This window comes from Corvus cornix, chromosome 3 (assembly GCF_000738735.6).
Source record: "Corvus cornix cornix isolate S_Up_H32 chromosome 3, ASM73873v5, whole genome shotgun sequence".
Lineage (NCBI taxonomy): Eukaryota > Metazoa > Chordata > Aves > Passeriformes > Corvidae > Corvus > Corvus cornix.
The window spans coordinates 112,317,679-112,339,569 of NC_047056.1; the positions used below are offsets into that span (position 1 = coordinate 112,317,679).

General features: G+C 48.7%; 1 protein-coding gene across 1 annotated transcript; it reads right to left on the bottom strand.

The window, feature by feature from the left end:
* Positions 1–979: 979 nt before the first annotated feature.
* Positions 980–21,607, bottom strand: MTMR9 (myotubularin related protein 9). Its single transcript, XM_010411384.4, has 10 exons — positions 20,959–21,607; positions 18,539–18,647; positions 18,087–18,212; positions 12,967–13,140; positions 11,125–11,342; positions 10,039–10,200; positions 8,159–8,300; positions 6,794–7,014; positions 5,178–5,329; positions 980–4,728 (listed from the first exon to the last, which is right to left on the bottom strand). The coding sequence occupies exons 1-10, from the start codon at positions 21,141–21,143 to the stop codon at positions 4,565–4,567; spliced, it is 1,653 nt and encodes a 550-aa protein (XP_010409686.3). The 5' UTR covers positions 21,144–21,607; the 3' UTR covers positions 980–4,564.
* Positions 21,608–21,891: the final 284 nt, after the last annotated feature.

Genomic DNA, 21,891 nt, shown 5'->3' on the forward strand with positions numbered 1-21,891 from the left:
GTTATTATCTCCTGGGCTGCACAGGCTGCAGGGCAGCACAAACAGCCCCAGTCTCCATCTGCTCAAACCCCGAAAGCCACAAAAACTCATCACCTTCCCCAGGAGCTGCAGAGACCACAGTGATGCCACAGGGAAACAGACGGCCCAGGAGTTCCCAGCCTCCTGACTCACCAGCCAGGAGAGATCCAGGAGTTCCCACAGTTCCCAGCCTCCATTTCCCAGGAGCTGTTTGTGGTTTTTGTGTTCCTTCCCCTGGCACCAATTTTAGGGCACCCCCTGCCCTAAAACCAACAGGTAACTGTAACCCCAGTCACTGACGGACTTCAGTCACAGGATGGGTTGGGTTGGAAGGGACCTTGAAGATCATCTCATTCCACCCCCTGCCATGGGCAGGGACACCTTCCACTAGCCCAGGTTGCTCCAAGCCCTATCCAGCCTGGCCTTGGACACTTCCAGGGATCCAGGGGCAGCCACAGCTTCTCTGGGCACCCTGTGCCAGGGCCTCCCCACCCTCACAGGGAACAATTTATTCTTAGTATCTCATCTAAAGGTCTCCTGGTTTTGTTTAAAACCACTCACTTCCCCTTGTCCTATCAGCATCCACCTTCTTTGCTTCACTCCAAACACCTCCCCTGTGAACACCCCTGCCCTTCTTCCTTTGGGGAGATCAATACAAGGGTAAAAAGATCAATACCAGTATAAAACCTTGGATAATCAAACTGTTAATCCATCATGTGGAGAGCTGCTGTCCAAGGACCAAAACTGTGAGCGCAGAGCTCTGCAAGCCCCTCCCAGCCTCAGGGTCTCACCCTTCTCCTTTTACCCCTTTTCTACCACCACAGGGCCTGTTCAGCTGTAAAATAAAGCACAATTGAGCTGAAAAGAGCTAAAACTTCAATCAAAAGCTTCATCCAAGTCACACCCACCCACATCGCTCCTGTGGGAAGGGAAGGCCACGCTAATAAAGAAGATTCAGCAGTGTAATTAAAGAACTTTTTAGTCTTCAAGGTTTTAATTTAAACAGACACATCTACTATTGTCTCAACATATCTACAGCAAAGTTTACAGCCACTTTGTATCTGTTTTGCTCCCCCAAACGGCTGAACCTTGAGCCATCATCTTCTTTTTCCTCAGCTTTGTTACTTTTTTTTTTTTCTTCTTGTTGCAGTAAATTCCACGCCGCAGCAGCTGGGATTCTGTACACAGACAGCAATTACCTAACACCAGCACACAACTCCCAGCCCTGCCATTTCAAAGTGTACAGGAAAAAAATCAAGACTGACGCAGCAGCCAAGTCCAAAGAGCAGTTCCAGATGTTGGGACAGCAGCGCGCTCGTCACTTGAGCTGGCAGGAGTGAACAGACACACAGCACACGTCACACAGTGCTGCTGTGACAAACACAGGCAGTGCTGGCCGACACCTCACCCCTCACACAACGACAGCACTGCCTGAGGCTTTAGCAAAGCGCACAGGAGACACCAAGAACGCTGTACAGTGCAACTTGAAATTGGATCCTATGCAACAGGGACAAAAGTGCACGTCAAAACCAGCGCCACATTCAAGAGTTAATCAATACAATCAAAATAGTGAAGGTACATATTTCGTATTTCCCTTATGAAAACTGTGCAAGTTAGTTCCTTTTCCCTTCTTTTTTTTTTTTTTTTTTTTGGTAAATGGCAGAGTGTCCTTGTGGATTGCCCCGAAAACTTGGGAGATGGGGCTTTCAATGTCCAGCTTGTACCACAAATTGTGTGCAAAAGAGCAGGAGTGGGGTGGCAGTGAGGGCGTAAGGCAGTGGCACAGGGAGGAGCCAGAGCTGGGCACTGCCACAGCTCAGGAAGAGACAGGGAATCTGCAAAAAGGGTGTCACGGGGCAGGGATCCCCCTCTGAGAGGAGCAAACCCATCAGTGATATTAAATATGTGATTAAATAGGGGAGAGGCAAGCAGCAAAGCAAAGCATGGGAGTGTTCTGCTGTGAGTCTGGAGCCTGGGAAGCACTGGGAATGGGAAAGTCCAGTGGGAACATGGGAGCAGCCTGGCAGGAGAGCTCTGGGACGTGTCCTCTCCCAGGAGAGCCTACACCACCACCCATCCCCACTCCGTCTCCTGCCAGCCCTCCCAGGCCTGTGCCACAGAAGCTGTGCAGGGACAAGGTGCTGCCCAGCCCCGGAATTGTGGAATAAACTGCCACAGGAAGGCTGGGATCCACACTCCCAAGGCACACACAGTGCTTGGGTGCGGATTCAACACAAGTGGAGGCTGAAATTGATGCCAGCTCAGAGGGAATGTGCTGCCTTTTGTTGGCTGGCACAGCTGGTTTCCCAATTTCCTCGGATGCCTGCAGTTTGCAGGAGAGGCTGGAGCAGCCAGGCAATTAGATCCAAAAAAACCCTCTCTGCTTCTCTATTATTTAGCTCAATCTATAATTACTGTGTTAGGGAATTGCATAACCTTTAGGAGTGTTTTATGTGTAGTCTATTACAGGGAAAATAGTGCCTTCTGAATCCTTCCCATCTGGCTGGGGATAATGGATTTCAGATGGAGAAATTCTGAATGGGGTAGGGAAACACCACCCAGGCAGGCGCAGATCCCAAAGACATCGTTTCAACGGGTGAACAATCATTTTAAGGGCTTGTATGAGCAACATACCCAGAGGAATCTCTGGATTTGGAGGAGGGAACAGCCCAGTTGTGCCTCCCCTGTCATGCAGAGCAGATTCCCAGCCACCCTGAGCAGCATTCCCTGTGTCAGACTGGATTTAGGCAACAAGGCTCCAAACCTAAAAAGAAATTGGCATTGCAAGCAGGGGGAAATCACTCTTCTGCCTTAAGCAAGCAATGGTTTAAAAGGGATCTTGTTACTTTTTAAGCCAAAGGACTTCAGGGCTAAGTTTAGCTTAGGCAAGAAGGAAATAATTAAGGAAATAAGGACTGAAGAGGTATTAAGGTAGCACTTGACCACTATCACATAATTTTATATCATTTTCTTGATGATAGAATTTTCTTAGGCTATACTTAGTGGCTACATGATTTTTGCAGGTTCCTCCCCAGCTACTTGTACAACTGCAGATCCTGCATTTTCACACAAATTGGTGTGAAGTGGCTTTTAAATAAAGGCAGCTTCATTCCATGAACTTGGAAGCTGAACACTTTCCAGAAGGATCACACCACTGACCTACTGTAGCTCTGCTTGTTCCAGCAGAACCAGGCTAAAAGGAAGCTCTTTTCGGGATAATCCCAGCCACATGTGCTGCTGTTAATTCAATTTTTCCCAATCCTGTACAGCTACCCATGGAATCAAGCTAAAAAAAAATGCCTCTGAGTATTTCAGACCTACTCCTACCTGTCTTTTTAAAGGAGGAAAAAAAATCACTAGAGAGAACTCTGATTTTATAAAAAGCAGATTGAAGCCACAGAAACAGAAAGAGAAGCTACAAAATACAAAGTTAAATGGGAAAAAGCTTATCCCTAAAGTCTTTATGCAGTTTTAGCAGCTACAAATCATCTAAACTCTTAATATTTTTTGTAGTGTGATGGCCCCTTCATCTGCAGCAGATCTGTGAGGTCACCTGAACTTCCAGCTGCTGCTTTTGAGGTTTCACAACATGGACATAAGAGCACAAGAGGGAAAAGCACATCAGGTGCAACGAAAGTGTTTTGTTGAGCTGTGAATGAAGTGCTGCTCTTGCACCCTGGCAATGCTGTGAAGCTGGCCAGGTGTCCAAACCCAGCCAGGAGGGTTGGAATTCCCAAGAAGGCAGCTTGGCTCTGGTTTAAAGGACAGCTCCGAGCCCTGTTCTGCAACTGAACACCCCCACCAACTACTAAACCTTTTTGTTTTCCAGGCAGAATAAAAAAAGTTTGTTATTCCTTAGGAGATCCTTGCCCACGAGGGACAATTCCACCTGAAGGTCATGGCTTAAACATTAGCAGCAGAATCCCTACTTCAATTCTGTATTGCACTGAAATGTCTTGCTCTGGTTTGGTATTTAACTTCCTGCCCCCAAGCCAATGCTGAACACAAAACCCCAAGTGTGAGACGTGAAGGCTACTGAGAGTGTTGTGTAGACTGGCAGAACCTGTAATTTGATTTTAACAATTTCTAGTTTTCCTAGGAAATTAAAGAACTAAGCTGCCTTACCTACTGTAGGAGAGAAAAGGTGCTTCCAGACAAAATGCCTTTACCTTATCTATACAGAACTCTCTATTTGAATCCTGTGAGTGTTCAACAAAACCAGAAAAAGTCCAAAATAAATTGGAGACATCCTGTCTCTTGGCCCATCCTGGTCATCCACACAGTTGGAGGTAACGAGTTCCAGCTCCTGCTGACACTGTACCCAATCGTGAGACAGAAAAGCTGCCAAGAGGGGACATTGTGCCCAGCTGTGTCTTCTGTAAACAAAACAAAAACCCCTCCCCAAAAAGCAGGGAGGTTTGTGGAGTGAAGGGCTCAGCAATGGGAGGGTCAGCTGTACCCAAGGGCTCAGCAGAACATGCACTTTCCACGTTTCTTCCTCGACGTAAAGGGGGCTGGAAAGCAAAGGCCTGAGGCAAAGCCCAGCTCAGGGCTCCTCCTGCATCTCCTCACCCGTCTCCAACTCCGCCAGCTGCCGCCTCAGCGCGTTCACCTTGGCCTGCAGCTCCTTGTTGTACTTGATAATGTTGATCCTTTCTTCTTCGGCTTCCTCCAGGAATCTGGAAGGCCTGTTCCACCGCAGGAAGACACCTGGAAGCCCAGAGACACCCAGGTGACAAGGGTTTCTTGAAACAAGGAGGAATTCATGAAGGTTGTTCACATTCCAGCAGCTCTCAAGTAAGAGAGGACTTACAGTGTGCACACAGTTCACACTTCCTTCCCTCTCCCTCCCCCCTAAAGAGCTTCCCCCCTCCTCTCCAAGTTCACCATCCTATTAAACAAGATAATTAAAGGAAAATGAAGGGGGTTCATTCTCTTTTCCTCCTGTACTTATCAGACCACTCCATTTTCAGTCTCCACCCAGCCACGGCAGCCTGCTTGTGTCACTGTCATGAACTCCTCAGCACCCATGGGATGGGGAAAGCTCCTGCAGCAGGGAACCCACTGCACATGGATTCTCCAGAATGGGCAGCAATGAAGTCTGACAAATAATCACAAAAGAGATACTGGCTGCAACAGGGAAAGCAAACCTGGCTCACCTTCCCAGAGCTGCAGGCTCTGTGGGGCCACGGAGGGCCAGATGACAAGGCTGTTGGCCTCATAAAGAGGGTTCTGGAACCTGCTCAGCTCTTCAGGCCTGTTCACCCAGGACCACAGGGACATGGTCTTCTGAGGCAGCTTCAGTTTAGCCCTAAGAAACCCACAGGAACAAGTCAGTTTTATACACTTGGATCTGTAAAGGCTCCTTTTGTCAGAACCACACAGCCACGAGTTTCTCTATGTGCTACTCCCCCAGATAATTCAGGTTAATGCCTTCACCATCGTAGCACAGGGCGTAAACCTAAAGCAATTTACTCAACCTGGCTGATTACAATTAGTTTTGAATAAAAGATGGGGAAATAACACTTGTAAGCTGGCTGCCTGCTGTCCAGGTGAAGAATCAGTCACCTCCTCACAACGCTTTGAGTGCCAGGTTTGGAAAGGGATCAGGCTCCTGTGTTAAGGTAGAGCTGGAAGTGGGGCAGGGCAGCATCAGGGAAGGATGGCAATGGAACTCTCGAGCACATAAAAGGAGTGTCATTGCTGGAACGGGCACGTCTGACAGGTCCCTCTGGTGGCAGCAAGGAACTGAGCACATGGAGCAAGCACTGCTGTTTTCCTGGGGCAATCCCACCTCCAGCAGTTACAGGGATCCCTGTGCCTTGGATTGCAGCAAGCCTCATTCTGCCTGCACTGGCAAATTGAACTGCCAGCCAGGCAGCAGATTCACCACTCCTGCGAGTGCTTCAGACAGCACAAGATAAACATCAGACTTCAACCCCTGTCTGTGCTCCCAGGCTGATGTGCCCAGATGTGACAGGCAGGTTATTACATGTAACATTCAATACTCCTCCAAATTTCAGCTTATTGGTTTCAAGTCTAACTTGGTTTTGCAGATGACTGGTTCAGCAGCCCCACAGAAGGTAGCAGAGTCTCTGCTAAGCCCAGATTACTTTAAGGACAGAGAGGTTTACAGGAAGCTTTAAATTGCCTTCCTTCTCTGGAGTATCACTTCTGTTTTTCCCTTCCTGTCCAGTGGTCCTCAGTTCAGCAGCAGACCATCAGCCATGGGCTTACTGGAGCCAGGAGTCCTGAGGGCAGAACTGCCAAGCTCAAAACAGGAGTCTTAACCTCCCTGGCAGCTGTGGGAAGCTCCAGTCCTTCACTCTGTTTGCTACAGCCAGCAGCCCCACTCAGGGCTGCCCCTGGGGGTGTCAGGACCACCAGGCTACAGAGTCACGTTCCTCCCTCACAGGCGAGGGACAGAATTCCCAGCTGTGGCCTCTGCCTGCCTCGACCTCCTCCTCCTCCAGGCCTGCATGGACAAGTCTGCTTCCCACAGCTGTGACTCACATCAAACTCCAGCTGGTTATTCTTTTATGGAGGAGTTTCTTTGTGAGAAACTAACTAAACTGGTGATGGGTGGAGATTTTTGGCCAGGCTGGATGGGGTTTGGAGCAATCTGGGATAATGCAAGGTGTCCCTGCCCACAGCAGACAGTTGGAACGAGATGATCTTTAAGGCTTCTTCCAACCCAAATCATTCCTTGATTCCGTGACTTTTAGTCCAAGTCAGCCCAACATTTAAAGGATTCAAGTCAAGCGTCCTCACCAACCTTTCATTTTCATTGTTTCCCAGGAAAGTCCCAAACTGGGAAGCGTAGGCGTGTTCAAACAGCATGATGAGGAACTGCTCGTTGAACTCGAAGGAGCAGGGGAACTGCCGATGGATCTGCCACACACATTCCAGAAAGAGCAGGAACACCGGGGCCTCCCACTTCTGTTTGCTGTTGGAATAGGCTGACTGGGCACAGCGCTGCTGGAAAGGGTGGCCAGCCTGGTGGGAATCAGGGAGAGCAACACACACAGAGGAATGGGATGTGAGGACGCATGGAAAAAAACACTTCAGTGTGAGTTCTGTCCATGCAGCTGCTCAGGCAGCCAGAACAAGCTGTTAGAAACCATTATCCCTCTGCTGGCACTGCTGGGGCACCTCAATTCTGGGATTCAGTTTTGGGCCCCTCCTAAAAGAAGAAGGACACTGAGGGGCTGGAGCATGTCCAGAGAAAGGAAGGAAGCTGGGGAAGGGGCTGGAGTCCCAGGAGGGGCTGAGGGAGCTGGGAAAGGGGCTCAGTCTGGAGAAAAGGAGGCTCAGGGGGGATCTTCTGGCTCTCCCTGACAGGAGGGGGCATCCAGGCGCAGGTCGGGCTCTGCTCCCAGGGAACAGGGACAGGATGAGAGGAAATGGCCTCAAGTTGCACCAGTGGGGGTTTAAATTGGATGTTAGAAAGAATTTCTTCATAGAAAGGGCTGCCCAGCCCTGGCACAGCTGCAGTGGTGGAGTCCCCATCCCTGGAGGGATTTAAAAGCCACGTGGATGTGGCACTTGGGGACATGGGTCGGTGGTAGCCTTGGCAGTGCTGTTGGACTTGACAGCCTGGAAGGTATTTTCCAGCTGAAATGGTTCTGTGACTCTGTGACCATTTTCCCTGCCTTTCTCAGGCTGTGTTTGATCAGAGAATGTGAGCAGGAACAAGCTGGGGTGGGTGCACTGGAGGACCAGACTGCAAAGGTACAAACAGCACAACTCAGGTTTTGTGGTTTAGACTGAACAGTTTTATCTAATGAGATGGAAAAGACAAAACCTGGTCTAGTGGAAGGTGTCCCAGCCCATGGCAGGGGGTTGGAACAAGAGGAGCTTTAAGGTCCCTTCCAACCCAAACCATTCTTGATAATAGATGTTCCCCCTGAGCCCACAAAACAGGCAGTGCCCCAAAATCAAAAAACCTGCCATGAGAGGCAGAGGCCCCAGGAGCACCAGAAGGACAAATGACTCAGGTAATGATGCTGCTCTTTAGGACAAAGGACACTCACACTCAGCAGGGCTGCAACAAGGCCCAACCTGTTGGCTGCCCCTCAGGCTATTTCCCAACCCCAGTGTCTCTGGAACAAGCTGTTGTTCTGTCCAGGGTATTTCTTACCTGCAGCCACTCCCTCACTACAAGAGCCTCGAAGCCACGGATGGTCCTGCACCTTGGATCCAGGATGATCTGTGCCAGGGAAGTGACCTGGAGCGTGGAATCAGTTCCTTCGCTGCCATGGACTAGCACTGAAGCACCTTCCCTGGGAAACAAAAAGGTGGGAAGGGATAAGAGTGTGAATGAGCAGAACCCATCCCAGTGGATGCCATTACATCCCATGGACACCAGTGTTGACAGTGGTGAGGTTTTGCTGGCTCTTTACCACCACTGCAGCCCCATCCCACATGGATCCCACATGGATCTCACCTGGATACTCCCCAACAGTAACTTGAGCTCTGCATCACTTAAGGCTCAGTTGCTGAGCAAGCTGGAAATCCAGACCCTTTCCCACACTGACAGAAGGTGCACGGTGAGATCTCCTTTGTGGGTCTCACTCTTTGGGATTGGCACCCTTTGAGTTACAGCTTGGAAGTGCAACTCATCCCATTCCACCCCCTGCCGTGGGCAGGGACACCTTCCACTATCCCAGGTTGCTCCAAGCCCCGTCCAGCCTGGCCTTGGACACTTCCAGGAGTCCAGGGGCAGCCACAGCTTCTCTGGGCAACCTGTGCCAGGGCCTCCCCACTGTTATAATACAGAGTTTCTCCCTAATCTTTAATCAAAATCTTCCCTCCCTACACTAATTTTCTAACACTATTTTCCCCTTTCATCTTTCAGGCCCTTAAGATGATGAAAGATCTGTCCCAGCCATTCCCTCCCCATGGAAAATACAACAGAACTCTCCTTGCCAGCCCAGCTCTGACCTCCAGGCTCAGAGTGAGGCAGGTCAGGCACCTGGAACTGACCTGCCATGGCTCCAGGTAAACAGAAAAAGCAAAGCTGAGGTTAAAAATGATGAAATCAGCCAGTGTCCCAACAAGCCAGAAGGATTTCATCACTGATCTTTCCCATTACACGCTTGCAGGAAAGAATTCCAGATAAAACTATTGATCCAGAGCAATCCTTTCCTGGCACAGGCAGTAATGAAAGCAGCACTGTCAGAGCTTTCAAAAAGCACAGAGCTCCCATTTTAATGCAGCACTGCTGTTTCACCACTGAGACTGCATTTCAGCTGCTCGTGTGCCTGCAGAACATATTCCCCAGCTCCTATAAAAAGGCAGGTTTTCCCTGAATTATGGGATGGGCTTTTCCCACCCAGAGCCACAGATAAAACCCATGTAGATTGCTGCATCTGGCCTTACAAACCCTGGCACCTGACAGCAAGCACTGCCTCTGCAGCCTGAGGTCTGAACACGAGTCAGCTGAGTCAGCAGCATTTGTGAAAGAGATGTCAGGTTAAAAGAGGTCACAAGCACTTAGAAGGGATGAGCAGGATTGCTTGGAAAGGGATGTGGGGATAAAAATACAAGAGGGTAAAAGCACTGGACCAGTTTCTGGGGAAAACAAGGAGATGACATTGTTTTAACCTCTGGAAGTGAGGTGTGGTATTGGAAATTTGCAGCTGAAAAGAAAAAAAAAAAAAAAAAGACTTCTTAAAGAAAGAAAACAACAACTCTGTGTCCCCTTTTCCAGGCCATCAAACACCATTTCAGATGGGCCCATTTTAACCCAAACCTTCAATAAAACTCTCTAAATTAGCTTGGCTGCAACAGACAGAGAAATATACCTTAACCACACGATCCAAAACCTTTCCTTAGTTGAGGTTTCCTCCCTCTTCCTGATTTATTGGAGGAACATTCCTTCACCATGAGGAAACAGACTCTTCCATGGGTACAAGTGAACCAGATCACGGCAGGCAGTTATTGATGCTGCCAGAGGTATTTAATGAGCAATCTGTAACCAGTGAATGAGCAACCCAAGACTTTCTGCAGGAGATTTACCTGTCAATGCACTGAGCAGCCAGACAAGCTGCAGTCAGCAGCTCCTTGATGTGAGTGAGCCAGTTGGAAGCTTCCAGTTTACTGAGCCAGCGGTCCATGTTGTGTGACTGGTCATTGCAAGCTTCCACCAGCTTGATGAAGCTCTCCTGCAGGATATTAAACCTTTGGGGAAAGGAAAATATTGTTGAAAGCACAAGGAGTAGCATAGGAACGAGGACATGGATTATTTAGGGTTTGTATATTGTGTTTATTCATTCTCCTCTCTCTGATGCTGTAAATAATCAGCAACAAATTTAAGTTCACATAAAATCTTTAGAAGCAAAACTAAACACTTCAAGTATTTGCCAGGAAATTCCTTATTGAACTCCTCAAGAGCTGGCCCACAGCTCCAGTAATATTACTGCATGTCTGTGCAGAAGGATTCCCCAAAATTAAGGCTTAAGGGAAGTTGAACAAGGCAAGACTTTTAGTCTGTTTGATTCAGTAACTTGTCTGCAAATGACTGAAGCATATTAGATGTCCAGTGAAAAGTACTGGACCACAGAATCATGGAATGATTTGGGTTGGAAAGGACTTTAAAGCTCATCCCGTTCCACCCCCTGCCATGGGCAGGGACACCTTCCACTATCCCAGGTTGCTCCAAGCCCTGTCCAACCTGGCCTTGAGCACTTCCAGGGATGAGGCAGCCAGAGCTTCTCTGGCCAAATCCTCTGGACAAGAGGAGTGTGACAGCCACAGAATAAATCCTCCCCTGCAGAAGTTTTCTGGCAAGGTACCTGCTCCTTCCTGTGCAAAGGGGAACACAGGAAGGCTGGAGTGTGGCTAAAGATGGTCAGGAAAAGGAACAGCACGGGGATGATGCCTGATGGCTGACACCTGCAGCAGGTTGCCCAGAACAAGGAACCAAACCAAAAATCCCCTTATCATCCACATACCCTGGTTTTGCCATAGAAGGAACACAACCCTGTTGCCAGGAAGCAGAATACACAACTCTTCTTAAAAGAGAAAGGACTTTGTGGAGGTATCACTGCTCTGCCAGTGCGACCTGACACAGCCCAGCTCAGGGGAGAGCCTGATTTCACCCACCTCTCAATATATTTGTGAATTCTCCTCCACTGGGGGTAGTGGACTTCTTGTTCAAAGCCCCCTCCCTTGGCCCTGGCCTGCTGGGCAACATTCAAAGGCCGGGTGTCGATGACGAAGCCGCGCCTGCCCGAGCGGAGCGTGGCGTTAATCAGCTTCTCGTCCTCCTTGCAGCGCCGCCCGTTGGTGCCCGTCAGGGGCTGGCTGCTCCTCAGCATCGCCTGGGGAGACACAAAACCATCAGTGAGGCACTGGAAGTGGAGAGAATTCTGACTGAAAGGCACCATGCACTTGAGCATCAAGCCTTGCCCTGAATACTTCGGTTGCTTTAAGTTCGATCTCTCGCAAGGACTGAAGGTATTTAAAAATGAACCAGAAATCCTTGAATCCAGCAATCATTTGGCTGGGCAAGTTTTAAATTCCAGGCATCATCTTAGAGGCTGTATCCCTTCAGTTATGCCTCAACTACCATCTCTGTGAACTACCGAGCTGCCTTCCTGCTGATGGCTCCTTCATAAACCCTGGAAGTGTTATAAATCCCTGGAAGTGTTCAAGGCCTGGTTTGATGGGGCCATGAGCAGCCTGATCCACTAAGAGGCATCCTTGCCCACTGCAGGGAATTGGAACTAGATGGCCTCTAAGGATACTTCCAACCAAAACCATCCAGTGATTCTATGAAAACAACTCTTTCAGGAATGTCATTTTCAAAGTCCCTTCCCAACTCTGTTCTTAAAACGCTTGAATTGTTCGTGAGTTAAAGGTGACATTTTTAACCCATGGATGGATTAATAAACCTCAAGTCCACAGACTGATGAGCTGAGATTTCTCTTTAGTAAATGCCTTTCAATTCAGAAGCACCCCAGCAGCTCAAATCGTAACTAAAATGTGAGGGTAGCCAGTCAGCAACCCCAGCTACAGCTGAGAACTCAGAGGCAGGAGGGCAATGAGAGTGACAGCTTTACTGTCACAACTCCAACACTCCGAGCCAAATACTGTTGTACTCCTCACACCTGAAACATGCACAGTTTGGAGAGATAATCGAGGAAAAATCTTCCTTTGATGGTTTTCTGTTGAGCTGAGAAAAAGCAAAAAGCACAACCGATACGGAGTAGGTGGTTGGCTGCTTCTAAAGCAAAGCAAAGAAAACCCCAAGGTACTTCTGAGTCAGACTACACAGTTCAAATTCAAGGCTTACGAATCTTGGTCACAGGAGAAGGCATTAAAGCATTTGAGGAGACTGTATCAAGTTTAAAAGCTGCAGGTTGGCCATCCCAGCACCCTCAGAACTGGTTATATCGGCAAGAGACACAATTACCCAACAGTCTCATACAGTGCATTTCTTAATTACAACGTATCAGTCACTCCATTAGATTCTGGCTTGTCAGGAAGTCTGTGCAAGACCAAGACTTTGTTACTCCTGAACCGAGTTACCCTGCCAGGCTCAGAGAACAGATTGCCCTGCTCCTCCCTGCACAGTCACACAGCAGAAGCAGCGCTGGCTCTGCTGTCACCACGGCTGTGACGAGGACCCACCACTCACAGACAGGACAATGTGGCTCCTGCCATCCTTTCCATGAAAACTCTTGGCAGGCACAGCCAGTCAGGGTGCCAGCAGTGGCTTTACAGGCCCCATCTTGCTCTTAGCGCTGTAAGCAAGCTCCTGCCATGACATTCCCAAACAAGCAGATTAAGGGCTATTTCTAGGATGGAGATTACTCACTCCATCACCCAGACCCAGCTTCACTGAGGAAGTTGGAAAATAAACCAGGAGCTCTGTTAATTCCAGAGCATAAAACAGATTCCCACACCTCCTTCAGGCACAACCACCCCTCAAGCCCAGCTCACCATCCCATTTTTCTTGTGGTAGTAGCTTAGCACTGGGAAGCGGCCGCCATGGCGGAACAGGGCAACTTTGCGGAGCGCTTCGTCATCGATGCATTTGGGGACAATGACAACTGGAGGGTAGGAGGGACACACAGAGAATTCCTTGTTGACACAGCTCAGACGCCATTCATTGGTCTGAAAAACACCAGAACACAGCTTTGTGTCAGAAAACTTGTTGTATGGGAGAGGTAACAGGGAAGAAAGACTTCCATGCACAGGATAAAGCACACACGGAGTCACATTTGTGATCTGTTCCATTTGCACCACAAATTGTCCTTTAAGCATCCATTTACAGGGCTGTTGACCCATTAAGTTTTCCAGCACATCCCTTGGTGCTCCCTGCAATCATCTCCTTGCAGCAGCTCCCAGAAGCTCATTCCTCAGAGTGCAGATAAAGCTTGTAAGCAATGGAACAATGATCAGGTGCCTCTGGGTCTTGAACAACAGTTCCCCCTCTGGTTTATCTACATCCTCTAACTGCACAAAATAAGCCCACGTGGGCAGAAATGGGTGATTGTGGCTTTAAATTATTTCACAGGCACAGCAGACAGCAAGGGGAAACCCCACAGAGAAATGTATTCTCACAACAAGTTCGTTTAGGTACAGGGAATATGGGCCCAACCTTCCACCTGTACTGAAAGAAGAGTTCGCAAGACAAAGATGGCCCAGAAAGGCAAGAATTTCCACCAACTCCAGATGCTGAAGCTGCTTTGAGGTTAAAATTTCAATTTAAACATCTCCAGCTTGGTTCTTTTCTGTGGGCTCAGCTGCAGCTCTTGCTCCAAAAGCACCTTCTGGAAGCAGCCCAGCAGCCAAGCACCGAGGGCTCGTCATGAGCTCCTGCTACGTAACTTCTCCAGCTTCCAACAGCCAAAGCCTTGGGAAAGAAGGGCTGAATGTGACACCTCACAGGCACTTGGCATGAGAATTCCAGCTACCTGATACCCAGGGTCACACACAAGCCTTGGCTCCAGCTCAGGGAAAAAGGTCAACGTGGAGATTCTGCAGCAGGGAGAGACCCCAGAGAGATCCATCAAACCTCTGCTCATCTGAGTTCAAACAAAGTTTGAGGCAGACAAAAAGGCAGAGGGATAAGGCAGCTAGGACAAAGTGAGAGAAGAGCACAGCAGCCAAACTAGGCCGTGACAAAACACATAAAACCTACATCAGCTCAAGTCTGTTGGTTGAATTTGCATGAATTGCACATCTCTGATCAGAATTCCTTTCTTCCAGATCCTTACTATATCTTGCCACACTCCTGATTGCTACCTGCTTATATAAACCCACATGACTGGCTCACTGGTCCAGTGGAAAACTGGGATCAATTCAGGAATGTTTTCTGGCAATGAAGCCTTTCCATCTGCTGAACAAGGTGATCTGACTCACAACACTGTTTCATCAGCAGCAGCTCCAAGGCATGGGATGTGTGGCCTAGGAGACAGGAAAACTGTCCTTTTTGGTGGCAGCCTAAGAAAGATGCTGGGAAAAAAATAAATACCAGCATCAATAGCAGCAATTGCTGCCTTTGTGCATGAACCCAGCTGGACAGTTTTGCACCATCCCTGCCACAACCTTATTTCATTATTCATTAGCCTCCAAACAGCTCCTCTGAACAGCTCCATTTTATAAAAAGCAGAGCTTGTCCCAGATGCCAAGTCAAATTGCCTCTGGCCATCGTGTTATGAGCAGAGATGAAAGGTTCTGGGTCACAAAAGGGATGTGGCTGGTCACAGCTCCAGCTTTTAATGCACCAACAATGGGATTTTAATAGGACTTTTGGGGTGTCTATGTTAATTTACATAGGATGTTGTGCAATTTGATTACCATGAAAAAATATGCATGGATCTGGAATACCAAACTGATAAAAGCCTCACTGCCACACGATGGGAGAAGGCAAAACCAGAACTCTGTGGAATGTTTGAGACTGGCTGTCACAGGCACCACGGGTATGGAAAGGAATGGAAGAGCAGCACCTGATTCATCTCCCACTGTGGTAATTTAACCCTGCCCACAATCTGCTCTCCTCCCCGTTTACACCAGAGACAGATGATCCCATTATGTCATCCCGGTGTCATTTCCATGGGAAGGAGGAGGAGCCTGGCAGCACTTGGCACCATTTGTCTTCCCTCCAACAGCTCCTGCTGCAGAGATCCCGTTAACCTCTGCAGTGAGAGCTCCAGACTGCCCCAATCAACTCTCTTTAGCTTAGGCCTGGCTGGAATTTGGAAGCAAAAAGGGCCACAGGTAATTGGAAGAGGGAGGCAGCAGCAGAGGAAGCAGAAGGACTGCAGGGAAAGGGATGAAGGGGGACCTCACCTTCAGCTATCACCAGGTAATTGTGCTGTGTGAAACTCAGGGAGTGCAAAGTGAACCTTGAATCCTCCCAGCAAGACACCTGAGCTTCTAGGAATCAAAAAAAGCTAAGGATAGAAGCAGCAAAAGGATGAGGGCTGAGCAGAAAGGGAGAAAACTCCAAAGAACAAAGAAAGGAGTGATTCTTAAACCCAGGACAGGATCAACTCTTAGATTTCTACTTTTCTTGTCCTGATACTAGTTTATGGAGATATTGATTCCCAAATGCCCAAGCTATCCTTCCTCCTAAAACTTGTAATTGCCAGGAGATTGTTTGTTGTTTTCCACAAAACATTGGGACACAAGTCAAGCTCTGCCAACAGGCCTCAAAAAAAAGTCAAGAACCCAGCGTGGACCTTGGGAGATCCTGCAAAGCAGCAATGCCAGAGGCCATTCCCAAGGAACAAGCCCTGCTGGGATCAGATTGGGCATGGACAGCAACAGAACAGATGTAAAAGTTGATGCTTGTCTGGAAAGAGCAAAATATGGTTCACAAGTACCACTGTAACCTGAGCCCAAACACAGAAAGTTCTGCTTTTTAAAAGAAGCTCCAATACAAAGACGAAGCACAACTGAATTGTTCAGAACCCTGAGATCTTTCCTGCTAAAAAGGGGAAGAAAACAGAGAAAAAGGGGGAGGGGGAAGGAAAGAAAAGAGAGAAAAAGACAGGGAGAGAAAAAGGGGGGAAAGAAAAAAGGCGGGGGAAAGAAAACAAGAGAAAAAGGGGGGAAAGAAAAAAGGCGGGGGAAAGAAAACAAGAGAAAAAGGGGGGAAAGAAAACATGAAAGAAAAAGGAATAAAGGGGGAAAGAAAAGGAGAATGAAGTAAGTGATTTTCTTGGCAACAAAATACCTTTTTGTTAATTACACTGCCAGTGTACAAACTTCTCATGGCCTCTCCACTTCATTTTAGGATAATGAATTTCCAGAGTTAGTTTGCAGTGTCCTGCAGTTGTGGAATTTGGCAGAAGAGAAACCCCTTGGCTCTCCTCTGACTGCTCAGAGAAAATACGAACCCCCTGCACATACTCTGAATTCCACTCAGCCCCTCACTGTGCAGTGAAGAATACAAATTACATATTATATCATCTAAATATTTAATGTATTGACGAACTTTTAAAAATAAATATTAACTTTTACACTTCACTTTGCCATTAGAGAGTGTGTCCATGTCTGAAAACAACTCTCCTGTAGCAGATAAATGTGGACTTAACACAGTACTAGAGCTGTAGGGTGGGTGAAGTCCAGTTTCTGACTTGTTACCCTGTTGGGGAGGGTACAGATCCAGACGGATGATTTAGCAGAGGCAGGAACCTTTGGAATTCTACTCATTTGACTTCTGGGAGAAAGATTTAAATCAGCCATTTCCTTGTTCCAGCCTGTCACACAAGGCAGTGTCATTACAGAACAAGACTTATTTGGTCAACAAGACATTCATCTGTTGTTCAGCAGATGTAAATCATTGGAAGGTGGCTTTTGACACCATTTTGTTCAAAATGTGAGGGTTTGGGTGAAAAGCCAAGAATAACTCAACAGCTGCCAGATGTGGAGATTTTAAAGGAATGAATGATTGCCCTGGGAACGTGGTGCTAAAAGGCAATGAGGTTTTTAAATGTAATTCTTACAAAGGAGAGTATGTTCAGAAAGGCAAGAGATTGACAAATGCAGTCTTAAATCCCTGAAAAATAAGGAAGAAAGCAGCACATCAATGAATCCATGTGCTGGATATGATAACAGACAGTTGGTCTGTCTCTGGAAGACAGAGGAAGATAAGACACATGAGAGTGCTTTAATCATGAGACAGAAATAGCAAGGCCTCTGAACCCCTTTAATTTTCTGGTGATTTCATCAACTGAATTTGGTCAAGCTGATCACATTATTCAGTTATTGCTCATAGCCAGGAAGTGATACAGGCTGCAGACAAGCTGGGCTGCAGATAAAAGCAAATTAAAACAAAAAAAAAAATCAATGTTCTTGGATGCTGCACTAATGGCTGTGGGCTCAGAAACCTGAGCTGATGGAGCAAGAGCACAGAGTGGATGTGAAACAAAGGCCTGGAACACAGAGATGCAAATCTAAGGAATTATTAAACCAGGTTCCTGCACCCAAGACAGTTCCCACTCTACCAAATCCAGCCATCCTAAAAGGAAATTTGAAGAAGAGACACAACAGGCAATGCCACAAGAATTGCTACCCTTCAGGTACCAAAACAATATCAATGTACTCAAGAGCACCTGGAGAAAGAGGACTGGAAGTTTCCTGCTTTTTGAACCTCCTCAATATTTCCCCAGCATCAACTAAAGGAAAAAGTGCTTCAAACTGGGCATCTTCATTGTCATCCTCCTAAAGAGCAATTTTTTAAAACCAATGTCATTTCAAAGAAGGGTTTGACAAAGATTCATCTCACTCCACTCCAGATCAAAGTTAAGTACAACAAAGCCAGGCCAAAGGATTTCAATTTGTTCTTCCAATTAGAGAACCATCCCCAAAGGCCAAAAACATTTCCTACCTTTGTGATTTCCTGAGAAAGGCCTCAAACCCCCACTAGTACAAGGTGAAACAGCAAACAAAGGTCTGATGTTACAGAGGGAATATTTCAACAAGGCTCACTTCTCACCCAGGCACCAGATGGATTTTTAACCATCCAGGATTTCCAGTCCAGCCACTGCTGGGTGAAAGAGTTCACAGAATATCTGAGTGCCTGGGCAAATCCCTCAAATCCCACTCACCATTGAACTGAGGAGCTCAAACTCTTGTTCCAGCAGAAAAGAGGACCATCCATCTTCCAGGACCTCAAACATGGGCCGGTAGAAGAACGGATACATGAGGGTGACTGAATCCAGGGTGGAAAGCGCCTGTGTGGGCAAGAGAAATCATGGAATCACAGGTGGGAGTTGGAAGGGACCTTAAAGCTCATCCCATTCCACCCCCTGCCATGGGCAGGGACACCTTCCACTATCCCAAGGTGCTCCAAGCCCCGTCCAACCTGGCCTTGGACACTTCCAGGGATGGGGAGTCCAAAACCTCTGGGAAATACCCCACAACCCCCTGTGAAATATTCCAGATTCTCCTTTGCCTTCCAAAACATGAATGAAAACCTTCCTAACTGGAAAAAAAAAAGCTGTTAAGGCTGAGGTGAGCTCAAGACCTGCAGGTTTTCTGACTGATGGTAACTCCTCACCTCGATGGAGCTGGCGATGTTCAGACACTCCTCCATCCCTGGGATGTCCAGCTGGATAATCCTCAGATCTTTGCATTTTATGATGATGGTGCCCAAGGAGCCCACGAACCTACAGCAAGACAGGAAGTGAGTCCCATAAAAACAGGATCCTCTAAGGCAAGAGAAGTGCCACAGCTCTTTCTACAAGGCAAAATCCCATTAGTGGCAGTTTGCCTGCAGCAGCACCTTACAAGAAAATAAAGAAACGAACCTGCTAAATCATAAATCACATTATTAAAACTCATTATTTGCCATTTGCAAGTTTGGTTTTATGTCCGTTTATTCCATCCTTTGGCTGTGGCAGGGAGTGGAGGTATTACATGACAAATATTACACCAGTGGGAGGGTGGGCAGGCCCTGGCACAGGGTGCCCAGAGAAGCTTTGGCTGCTCCAGCCCTGGAAGTACTCAAGGCCAGGTTGGACGGGGCTTGGAGCACTCTGGGATAATGGAAGGTGTCCCTACTCATGGAATGAGATGAGCTTTAAGGTCCCTTCCAACCCAAACCCTTCTGGGATTTATGATTCAACAGGAAAGTTTGGTGTCTGACACCTGCAGTGCCACGATTTGCTCTGGAGACCTCAGGGCAGTGAAGGTCTTATCCCCCAGAAAAGTCTCTGTTCACAAAGCAGCTCAGAGCCCTCATCAGCCATATTTCAGTCACTTAAAGAGCTACAAAAGTTCAAGGAGCAGAGTTTGATCCTCTGATACTTAGGGAAAACACCACTTTGTATAAAAAACCTTCATAGAATTAAATGGGACAAGAGATTTTCTGCACCTGGCACAACGTTGTGCACTAAGAACCTGAAGCAGCACCAAACTGGATCTTCCTAAAATCTACATTGATTTGGGGGTCTTGTTATTCTCTCCAGCATGGAGAAATTCCTGTTATCCCTTTACATGCCAAGTTTCACTGCAGTTACACTCACACAAAACAACTTTCAGGGTCTGCTCTGGCAAATAAGGGCTGAGAGTATCTGCACACAGAGTAAAGCTGTCGTAAAGCACATCCTGAGCCAGCAGTGCACTACTCCCTCCTCAGAGCTCCATGTTCCTTGATTATTTGGGATTAACTTACACCAGAACTGCTGCTAAACTCATTAAAAAAAATTTAAAACAGAAAGAAAGGCTTGTAAATATTAATTTTCAAAATGGGGTTATGGCTGGTTTAGTACAAGGAGTAACAGGGGTGAGGCCAAACCACTCTGAGGACTGAGCATGGGAAGAAATTCCCTGGGGTTTCCACCCCTCGGCTCCTTTCCTCTCTCAGAAACACTCAGGGAAATCAGGAACAAACTTAATCAGCACCCAGCAACTCCCCCATTCCAGACTCTATTTTTTTTAATTTCTGCTGCCTGAATGTTCCAGTCTTGCTGGCAGAAAGGGATTCTGTTCTACCAGATTTCCTTAGCAGGCATTAAAAACAGAGGAAGGATTTTGTAATTAATACAAAAATGAAGTATTACCATCAAGCTGAAAAAAGGACCAAGGGGAGGGAGCAGAAGACAATGACCAGGTGAGGTGGGGCAGACCTTGATGAGGGACAATGGTACAGGTAAGGCACAAATGAGGGGGAAAAGGATAAATCTCTGAAGTCTCTGTAATAAAAAGAGGATGGGCAAGAAAAAATATGGAGCTCTGCAGCTAGGACTCAGCTTTACCACAAAAAGCACATTGTTACAGGGTTATTGATCCCATAAGCAGCTGCAGAAGGGAGGGACGATGCTGTCAAGCAGCAGGAGACTGATTTGGAGCTGAGCAAGTCCAGAGACCACTTGTGCCAGCAGTTTTGGTCGGTGACACAAAGCAAACCCCTGCAGCAGTGCTCTGATTTCCATCTCTCTGCACAGCAGGCAGCTGCACCGTTTATAAAGGGCTGCAGGGGCAGATGAACCCACTGAACAACGAACACAGAGCAAAAGGGGTGAAAAGGCTCTGACTCTGTGGCAAAAATTCAACCTTTCAGATGCAACATCAAACATGAACATCCAAACAAAAGCAGAACCCTGCCCTGGGCGCTGAGAGAATCACTGAGGTTGGAAAAGGATCACTGAGTCCGAGCTGTGCCCGACCCCACCTTGTCCCCAGCCCAGAGCTCTGAGTGCCACCTCCAGTCCTTCCCTGGACACCTCCAGGGGTAGGCACTCCAAACCTCCCTGGCATTCCGATGCTTCATCGCCCTTTCTGTGCAGAAATTCCTCCTGATGCCCAACCCGAGCCTCCCGTGGCACAGCTTAAGGCAACGTCCATGCCCAGAGCATCCTTCCTGCTCCCCACGCCTGGATTTGGGACAGCTGAGGTGCCAGCCAGCCTTTCCAACCGCTTCCCAACCCCGAGGCAAGGCATTAGGGATGGGCAGGCAGGGAGAAAGGGGAGCATCACCTTTTCTCGATAGAGTCGATGTTGGAGTGCAGCAGCCACAGCTCCTCGGCGTTGTCGTGCCGCCGGGACGAGAAGATGAGGTGGTGGCCGGTCAGACACAGCGTCCCCTCCACGGCCGGGTGGAACGGGCGGTGCAGCGCCACGTTATCGGCTCGGGGGGTCTTGATCAGCTCGGCGAACTCCATGCTGGAGGGGAAGGCGGGGGAAACCCACTGGGAAAAATCTCACTGGGAAAAACTCACTGGGAAAAACGGGGGGGAGCCTCGGGAACAGCGGCAGGGCCGGGGTGGGAAAGCCGGGGAGGGTCTGTGCGGTCCCACCCGGGCAGGCGGGGACATAACCTGGGGGTGGCGGCGGCTCTCTGGGCACGGAGAGCGATGCGGCCAGCGGGAGAGACCCTCACAGGGCCCCCCCTTCTCCCTCAGGGCCCGACCGGGGCTGTGGGGAGGAGGCTGCAGAGGGGAGCGGATGGGGCGGCTCGAGGAGACCCTCGGTGCTGACAGGGGGAGGGTCAGGGCGGTGGGGGAGCCCCAGGACCCCCGAGCCCCTCAAGATTCCCGGGATTCCCAGGAGCCGCCGGTGGAGCGGGATGGGCCGGAAGCGCCTCCCGGGAGCCTCCCGGGTCACGTGACGGGAATCGGAGCCAATCCGCGGCCGCCATCCTCAGGGAGCCGGGGAAGTGGTTAAATGGTCCGGCGTGCGGCATGGCCCCGCCATAAACGTTCCGGGGCTGTTAAGGGTAATGGGCGGGGCTAGAGGCGGGGCCCGCGGGAGGGGGCGGGGCCTGGAGGGGAGCCAATGGGAAAGGGACCCGCGGGGGGCGGGGCTTGAGGGGGCGGGGCCTGGGCGGGGCTCCCGTAAAGGGGCGGGACTGGATCGGGCTGGGATCGGCAATGGAGCGGGAAGGGAACGGGCAGGGGGAATGGAGTGGGC